At 34.7% G+C, this 9,727-nt stretch overlaps 1 protein-coding gene across 1 annotated transcript; it reads right to left on the minus strand.

Annotated features, from left to right (window-relative positions):
• Positions 1–140: 140 nt before the first annotated feature.
• On the minus strand, positions 141–9,375 carry LOC119919145 (FSD1-like protein; the record flags this gene model as incomplete). The annotated part of the gene is made up of 5 exons (XM_038739614.1): positions 141–917; positions 1,306–1,394; positions 7,660–7,914; positions 8,300–8,388; positions 9,203–9,375. Coding segments are annotated over 5 exons (708 nt in total), but the record flags the coding sequence as incomplete, so codon positions are not given.
• Positions 9,376–9,727: the final 352 nt, after the last annotated feature.

Consider the following 9,727-nt stretch of genomic DNA (forward strand, 5'->3'; position numbering starts at 1 on the left):
ATGGGGGAGTGTGTCTTAAATATAATGTCTCTAATAAAAGCCTGGTTCTCTCTATTTGTAGGTTTTCAGTAATATACTTTAAATATAAATACACAAACTCTAAACTCACACTGAGGTTTTCTTCACAATGAAAGCCGACGGACATTTTGCAAGTGTTTAATGTTTATTTTCACAGTCTTAAATTTTATCTTACTGTTTTCACAGATGTGACATTTACAGACAATATAATACAAATATTATATTTTCAGTATAAAGGACCTCAGATTCCAGGTCAGATATGAACATTTAATAAAAACTGAAAATAAATAGTATCCTGATTCTCAACATCAACTGAAAAAACAAAAAGATATTCATCTTAACAATTAAAGTACTGTAATTTGGTCAAAATGACAGGAAGTTCCATTCTAATGTTCAAAATAAACTTAGAAATGCACATTCCTATATGTAATGATGTCTTTCATAATAAAAGCTTTCACACATACTTAAACATAGATCTTCTTTCCTGTAGCTTCAAAATAAAAGAAACAATTTGTTTTCCTGTTATAAAAAATCAGTCAATAAAAGCCAGTGCTAATAGATCATATTTGTTCTTCTTCAAAATCAAACAAAACTATGGCTTCAGGTCAAGACTTTTAAAATAAGAGCAGATAGAGCAGCAAGAATAATGAATATAATATCCTTTCAATTAATATTTGATGACAACAACAATACACAAATAATTTCTGTATATAATATATAATTATATTAAATTAAATTAATAAATTAATGATAATGATAACATAATAAAATAAAAATGATAATTGGAGGAGGTTGCTCTACTGCGACAGGTTGCTGAGGCTCTGATTGGTGGAGAGGAAATTACCCATGAAGCTCGGCACCTGTAGCCCAGTCGTTACGGCAATACCACCACACCAGACCTGCAACACAGATTACTTTTGTTAAAGGTCTTATACTCAGGTTGTACTGTCATTTTCATGCTTTAATGTGAAAAACACATTTCCTCATCATAGCTTCAGCTCCTGTCTCTTTAAGACACCCCCCCATAAAAGCCCACTTTCTTTCTGATTGGTCAACTTCTCGGTAGCCTGCAGAGGGGCAGGGTCTAGCTTTGGTGAAAATGGATCATATTTTATGGATGAAATATTGTCTGGTGTACTACTACTGTGCTACAGTGTGGTGTTGTACTGATGGTGAAGGCAGGGTATAGTATTACGTGTAGTATTACTGCAGTGTGGTGATGTACTGACGGTGAAGGCGGGGTATAGTATTAGGTGTAGTATTACTGCAGTGCGATGTAGTACTGACAGTGAAGGCGGGGACGAGCGGATGGCTGAACTTTGTTCTGAAGGAGTGAAGAAGTCGAAGTCTGTCGACGTCGATGAAGGTTAAATCACCTGAAAGACAGCAGACAGAGCAGGAGGTGAGTACTGTAAACTAAAGTACTGAAGATAAAGTACTGTAAAGAACTGTAAACTACAATACTGAAGCTAAACTACTGTAAGGTACTGAAGCTAAAGTACTACAAAGTAAAGTACTGAAGATAAAATACTTTAAGCTAAAGTACTGTAAGGTATTGAAGCTAAAGTACTGAAGATAAAGTACTGTAAACTAAAGTACTGAAGCTAAAGTACTTTCAACTAAAGAACTAAAGCTAAAGGACTGTAAACTGAAGTACTGAAGCTAAAGGACTGTAAACTAAAGTACTGAAGCTAAAGTACTACAAAGTAAAGTACTGAAGATAAAATACTGTAAGTTAAAGTACTGAAAATAAAGTACTGTAAACTAAAGTACTGAAGCTAAAGTACAGTAAACTAAAGTACTGAAGCTAAAGTACAACAAAGTACCGAAGATAAAATACTGTAAGCTAAAGTATTGTAAACTAAAGTATTGAAGCTAAAGTAAACTAAAGAACTGAATCAAAAGTACTTTAAACTAAAGAACTGAAGCTTAAGTACTGTAAACTAAAGTTCTGAAGCTAAAGTAGTGTAAACTAAAGAACTAAAGCTAAAGTACTGTAAAGTAAAGTACTGAAGCTAAAGTACTACAAATTAAAGTACCGAAGATAAAATACTGTAAGCTAAAGTATTGTAAACTAAAGTACTGAAGCTCAAGGACTGTAAACTAAAGTGCTGAAGCTAAAGTACTGTAAACTAAAGAACTGAAGCTAAAGTACTGTAAACTAAAGAACTGAAGCTAAGGTGCTGTAAACTAAAGTACTGTAAACTAAAGAACTGAAGCTAAAGTACTGTAAACTAAAGTACTGTAAACTAAAGTACTTAAGATAAAGTACTGTAAAGTAAAGAACTGAAGCTTAAGTACTGTAAAGTACTGAAGCTAAAGTACTGTAAACTAAAGAACTAAAGCTAAAGTACTGTAAAGTAAAGTACTGAAGCTAAAGTACTACAAATTAAAGTACCAAAGATAAAATATTGTAAGCTAAAGTATTGTAAACGAAAGTACTGAAGCTCAAGGACTGTAAACTAAAGTGCTGAAGCTAAAGTACTGTAAACTAAAGAACTGAAGCTAAGTTACTGTAAACTAAAGTACTGTAAACTAAAGTGCTGAAGCTAAAGTACTGTAAACTAAAGAACTGAAGCTAAGGTACTGTAAACTAAAGTACTGTAAACTAAAGAACTGAAGCTAAGGTACTGTTAACTAAAGAACTGAAGCTAAGGTACTGTAAACTAAAGTACTGTAAACTAAAGAACTGAAGTTAAGGTGCTGTAAACTAAAGTACTGTAAACTAAAGAACTGAAGCTAAAGTACTGTAAACTAAAGAACTGAAGCTAAGGTACTGTAAACTAAAGAACTGAAGCTACGGTGCTGTAAACTAAAGTACTGTAAACTAAAGAACTGAAGCTAAAGTACTGTAAACTAAAGTACTGAAGCTAAGGTACTGTAAACTAAAGTACTGAAGCTAAGGTACTGTAAACTAAAGAACTGAAGCTACGGTGCTGTAAACTAAAGTACTGTAAACTAAAGAACTGAAGCTAAAGTACTGTAAACTAAAGTACTGAAGCTAAGGTACTGTAAACTAAAGTACTGTAAACTAACAAACTGAAGCTAAAGTACTATAACCTAAAGTACTGAAGATAAAGTACAGTTAACTAAAGAACTGAAGCTTAAGTACTGTAAACTAAAGTTCTGAAGCTAAAGTACTGTAAACTAAAGTACTGAAGCTAAAGGACTGTAAACTAAAGTACTGAAGCCAAAGTACTACAATGTAAAGTACTGAAGATAAAATACTGTAAGTTAAAGTACTGTAAGATGAAGTACTGAGGCTAAAGTACTGAAAATAAAGTACTGTAAACCAAAGTACCAAAGCTTAAGTACTGTACAGTACTGAAGATAAAGTACTGTAAACTAAAGTACTGAAGCTTAAGTTCTGTAAAGTACTGAAGCTAAAGTATTGTAAACTAAAGAACTGTAGCTAAAGTACTGTAAAGTAAAGAACTGTAAACTAATGTACTGAAGCTAAAGGACTGTAAAGTACTGAAGCTAAAGTACTGTAAACTAAAGAACTGAAGCTAAAGGACTGTAAACTAAAGTACTGAAGCTAAAGTACTACAAAGTAAAGTACTGAAGATAAAATACTGTAAGTTAAAGTACTGTAAACTAAAGTACTTAAGTTACAGTACTGAAGCTAAAGTAATGTAAACTAAAGTACAGTAAACTAAAGTACCGAAGCCAAAGTACTGAAGCTAAAGTACTGTAATGTAAAGAACTGTAAACTAACATACTGAAGCTAAAGGACTGTAAAGTACTGAAGCTAAAGTACTGTAAACTAAAGAACTGAAGCTAAAGGACTGTAAACTAAAGTACTGAAGCTAAAGTACTACAAAGTAAAGTACTGAAGATAAAATACTGTAAGTTAAAGTACTGAAAATAAAGTACTGTAAAGTACTGAAGCTAAAGTACAGTAAACTAAAGTACTGAAGCTAAAGTACTACAAAGTACCGAAGATAAAATACTGTAAGCTAAAGTACTGTAAACTAAAGTACTGAAGCTAAAGTACTGTAAAGTACTGAAGCTAAAGTACTGTAAACTAAAGTACTGAAGCTAAAGTACTACAAAGTACCGAAGATAAAATACTGTAAGCTAAAGTACTGTAAACTAAAGTATTGAAGTTAAAGTACTGTAAACTAAAGTACTGTAAAGTAAAGAACTGTAAACTAACATACAGAAGCTAACGAACTGAAGCTAAAGTACCGAAGCTAAAGTACTGTAAAGTAAAGAACTGTAAACTAACGTACTGAAGCTAAAGTACTGTAAACTAAAGAACTAAAGCTAAAGTACTGTAAAGTACTGAAGCTAAAGTACTACAAATTAAAGTACCGAAGATAAAATACTGTAAGCTAAAGTATTGTAAACTAAAGTACTGAAGCTCAAGGACTGTAAACTAAAGTGCTGAAGCTAAAGTACTGTAAACTAAAGAACTGAAGCTAAGGTACTGTAAACTAAAGTACTGTAAACTAAAGAACTGAAGCTAAGGTGCTGTAAACTAAAGAACTGAAGCTAAAGTACTGTAAACTAAAGTACTGAATCAAAAGTACTTTAAACTAAAGAACTGAAGCTTAAGTACTTTAAACTAAAGTTCTGAAGCTAAAGTAGTGTAAACTAAAGAACTGAAGCTAAGGTACTGTAAACTAAAGTACTGTAAAGTAAAGAACTGAAGCTTAAGTACTGTAAACTAAAGTACTGTAAAGTAAAGAACTGTAAACTAACATACAGAAGCTAAAGAACTGAAGCTAAAGTACCGAAGCTAAAGTACTGTAAAGTAAAGAACTGTAAACTAACGTACTGAAGCTAAAGTACTGTAAACTAAAGAACTAAAGCTAAACTACTGTAAAGTACTGAAGCTAAAGTACTACAAATTAAAGTACCGAAGATAAAATACTGTAAGCTAAAGTATTGTAAACTAAAGTACTGAAGCTCAAGGACTGTAAACTAAAGTGCTGAAGCTAAAGTACTGTAAACTAAAGAACTGAAGCTAAGGTACTGTAAACTAAAGTACTGTAAACTAAAGAACTGAAGCTAAGGTGCTGTAAACTAAAGAACTGAAGCTAAAGTACTGTAAACTAAAGTACTGAATCAAAAGTACTTTAAACTAAAGAACTGAAGCTTAAGAACTGTAAACTAAAGTTCTGAAGCTAAAGTAGTGTAAACTAAAGAACTGAAGCTAAGGTACTGTAAACTAAAGTACTGTAAAGTAAAGAACTGAAGCTTAAGTACTGTAAACTAAAGAACAAAAAGCTAAAGTACTGTAAAGTACTGAAGCCAAAGTACTACAAATTAAAGTACCAAAGATAAAATATTGTAAGCTAAAGTACTGTAAACTAAAGAACTGAAGCTAAAGTACTGTAAACTAAAGTACTGAAGCTCAAGGACTGTAAACTAAAGTGCTGAAGCTAAAGTACTGTAAACTAAAAAACTGAAGCTAAGGTACTGTAAACTAAAGAACTGAAGCTAAAGTACTGTAAACTAAAGTACTGTAAACTAAAGAACTGAAGCTAAGGTACTGTAAACTAAAGTACTGTAAACTAAAGAACTGAAGATAAGGTGCTGTAAACTAAAGTACTGTAAACTAAAGAACTGAAGCTAAGGTGCTGTAAACTAAAGTACTGTAAACTAAAGAACTGAAGCTAAAGTACTGTAAACTAAAGAACTGAAGCTAAGGTGCTGTAAACTAAAGTACTGTAAACTAAAGAACTGAAGCTAAGGTACTGTAAACTAAAGTACTGTAAAGTAAAGAACTGAAGCTTAAGTACTGTAAACTAAAGAACTAAAGCTAAAGTACTGTAAAGTACTGAAGCCAAAGTACTACAAATTAAAGTACCAAAGATAAAATATTGTAAGCTAAAGTACTGTAAACTAAAGTACTGAAGCTCAAGGACTGTAAACTAAAGTGCTGAAGCTAAAGTACTGTAAACTAAAGAACTGAAGCTAAGGTACTGTAAACTAAAGAACTGAAGCTAAAGTACTGTAAACTAAAGTACTGTAAACTAAAGAACTGAAGCTAAGGTACTGTAAACTAAAGTACTGTAAACTAAAGAACTGAAGATAAGGTGCTGTAAACTAAAGTACTGTAAACTAAAGAACTGAAGCTAAGGTGCTGTAAACTAAAGTACTGTAAACTAAAGAACTGAAGCTAAAGTACTGTAAACTAAAGAACTGAAGCTAAGGTACTGTAAACTAAAGTACTGTAAACTAAAGAACTGAAGTTAAGGTGCTGTAAACTAAAGTACTGTAAACTAAAGAACTGAAGCTAAAGTACTGTAAACTAAAGAACTGAAGCTAAGGTACTGTAAACTAAAGAACTGAAGCTACGGTGCTGTAAACTAAAGTACTGTAAACTAAAGAACTGAAGCTAAAGTACTGTAAACTAAAGTACTGAAGCTAAGGTACTGTAAACTAAAGTACTGAAGCTAAGGTACTGTAAACTAAAGTACTGTAAACTAACAAACTGAAGCTAAAGTACTATAACCTAAAGTACTGAAGATAAAGTACAGTTAACTAAAGAACTGAAGCTTAAGTACTGTAAACTAAAGTTCTGAAGCTAAAGTACTGTAAACTAAAGTACTGAAGCTAAAGGACTGTAAACTAAAGTACTGAAGCCAAAGTACTACAATGTAAAGTACTGAAGATAAAATACTGTAAGTTAAAGTACTGTAAGATGAAGTACTGAGGCTAAAGTACTGAAAATAAAGTACTGTAAACCAAAGTACCAAAGCTTAAGTACTGTACAGTACTGAAGATAAAGTACTGTAAACTAAAGTACTGAAGCTTAAGTTCTGTAAAGTACTGAAGCTAAAGTACTGTAAACTAAAGAACTGTAGCTAAAGTACTGTAAAGTAAAGAACTGTAAACTAATGTACTGAAGCTAAAGTACTGTAAACTAAAGTAGTGACGCTAAAGTACTACAAAGTAAACTACTGAAGATAAAGTACTGTAAACTAAAGTACCGAAGATAAAGTACTGTAAAGTAAAGTACTACAAAGTAAACTACTGAAGATAAAGTACTGTAAACTAAAGTACCGAAGCTAAAGTACTGTAAAGTAAAGAACTGCAAACTAAAGAACTGAAGCTTAAGTACTGTAAAGTAAAGTACTGAAGCTAAAGTACTGTAAAGTAAAGAACTGAAGCTTAAGTACTGTAAAGTAAAGTACTGAGTAGTGATGAGAGTTGGCCAAAGAATGGGATCCGGCTGAATGGTGTCAGTACCATGGGTCAGCCCCTTCCCCGTGTGATGCTGAAATGATCCAAGATGGAGCCTGGGCACTGAAATAAATTGCGACAGAGTTCATAGTTGTAAACGTTTGTTGTTATTGCTCTCCAGAGGTTTCCGTATAGCAATGTGAGTTCCAGAGCTGGACTCTGTGGAGGCCGGGTGTTAGTTTGACAGGACAGATATCAGCAAATGGTTAGCATTAGCTTTTAGCCAAGCTTCATGCCCATATGTGGCGTAACTGGGCGCTCGGCTGAAGGCAGTTAAACTGTCAGCTAAAGAGTTGAACTGTCAGTATTGTAGTTCAGCTAAGTTAGCCCGAGAATGTTAAAGTGTCGGTCACTGAGCGGTCAGCTAAAGTACAAATCCGTCGTGAAGCTGACATCAATAAAACTGAAGCATTTAAACAAGAGAATCACATGATATCATGGTACCATTGTCGTAGTTGCAGTAGATTCCGATTCGCTGAGGCAGGGGCCAATCCAGCACCTTCGCTCGGTTGTTGTGCTTCGCAGCGAGCGAGCTCTGCAGCCATTGGCTGGCGTGGAGACACCACGAACCAGTGCTCTTCCCTAATTGGTCAAAGCGGCCAAGGCTTGCCCGGTAGGCCACACCCACACTGAATGACTTCCAGTCAGCCAGGGGGCGGAGCTCCCAATAGTGACAGCCGCCACTCATCTCCTGGTCACCTAGGAGACGGAAGAAGAAAAAAAAGTAGAAAACATTAAAAATTTTTACAGTGTTAGATACTAAAATATTTACAAAATGAAATCCAGAGGGAGCAATGGTTGCTTTTAGAACCTATAAAATAAAAGTCTGCCATTCAAATGTATTAGACGTCAAAATAAACAGACAGTAAAATAAAAGCACTTTAATTAAAAATAGTGCTTAAAGTTGACTTTAAATAAAAAACAGTATTTATAATATTATTTAATTTAATGCATAAAAGTGTAAAGTGTTAAAAGTTTGATAAAATGTGTTTTAGATTGACATGATGTGCATATACAACATTTAGTGGCATTGGTTGTGGTATCAGTATGAGGTATTAGTGTAGTAGTACAAAGTGTGCAGTACCCAGCACTGTGTATGACTCTCCAGCGAATCGGTCGCGTCCTGCTCGACTTCCTGCTGTCTTATTGGGTGAGGGCGTGGCGCTTCTGCTGCTGATAAAGTTCAAAAGAAAAACAAGAAAAGGAGAAAGTGAAAGAGTTGTTGTCCACACTCCCCAAGAATAAAGGTGGACAAACAACACGGTGAAACAGCCAATGAGGTCGTGCCAAAGCGATGATGCAGCAGAGAGAAGGATGACAAATCAAACACAAAATATAACTTTAGGTTAGTTTTAAAGACATAAAGCAGCTTAACAAAATAACGTGACTTATAACCAGTTTTACATCAAAACATGTTTTTTATTAGAATAATCACAATAACTGCTCTGTGAACAGTTTAACTTTAAAGTGTTGACATAAAGTTATTAAAATATAACACGAATGAACTGTGTCAACTAAAATATCAATAAAATGTGACCCAATTCAAAAACAAAAGATCTTTTTCAAACAAGCGCTGATGTGATGTCAGCAGTGATGTTATTGGCTGAATGAAACAAAACATGGCGGATGAAGAAAGTGATTGGTGACACAGTGGTTGCTACTAGTCAGCGATGACAGTTTCTACCTGAGCGTGTCGGAGAGGACGCAGTACGGAGACTATAGAGGGACAAAAAGGTCAGAACACACCAACAGACAGCAGCAGAGAAACAAAATGAGTCATTTCAAAGTCCCAGCAGACATGAACAGCACAAGCCTGACCGCAGATACAGTCTACATTACACCTGGGCAGCTCCATCTGCTGAGGAAGACCATGTGCTGCAATCAAAAGCTCCAGAACAGCGGCTAAATGGACTTACCATTCAACAACAAAAGCTCCCATGATCCTTAGCGGTACCGTGCTATTTTGGATGTTGACACATTTTCTCACCTGCTTTTATTCTCTTTCCCTCTCAGTCTGGGGTCATGACCTTTGACCCCCTGCGGCTCCCAGGTCACCGTGTCACCCTGAACCTTCAGCTCAGCGTGAGCCGTCGCCGCATCAAAGCCAAAATTAAACGCTGCAGTGAAAGAAGAAGGACACGGTGAATATAGATAACAGAAAAGTTATCAGGGGCTCCTGGTCCTAATCATGTTTTTCTCAACAGACACAATAACCTGCTTTGCCTTCTGTCCTCGCCGTTTCATGAGGGACTGAATACCAGAAACACGTGTGTGTAAAATACAAACTTCACAGCAGCACGAACACGGGGATCTTATTCATGATCTATAGGTAAGCATGTTCATATACATGAGCACGTCTCTGCTGCAGATATAACACTATACCTACAGTATATACAGTCATACACACTATACCTACAGTATATACAGTCATACACACTATACCTACAGTATATACTCTCACACACTATACCTACAGTATATACTCACACACACTATACCTACAGTATATACT

Source organism: Micropterus salmoides, unplaced genomic scaffold, assembly GCF_014851395.1.
Source record: "Micropterus salmoides isolate LMB-PRFRI ecotype aquatic unplaced genomic scaffold, ASM1485139v1 Ms_hic_scaffold_2576, whole genome shotgun sequence".
Classification (NCBI taxonomy): domain Eukaryota; kingdom Metazoa; phylum Chordata; class Actinopteri; order Centrarchiformes; family Centrarchidae; genus Micropterus; species Micropterus salmoides.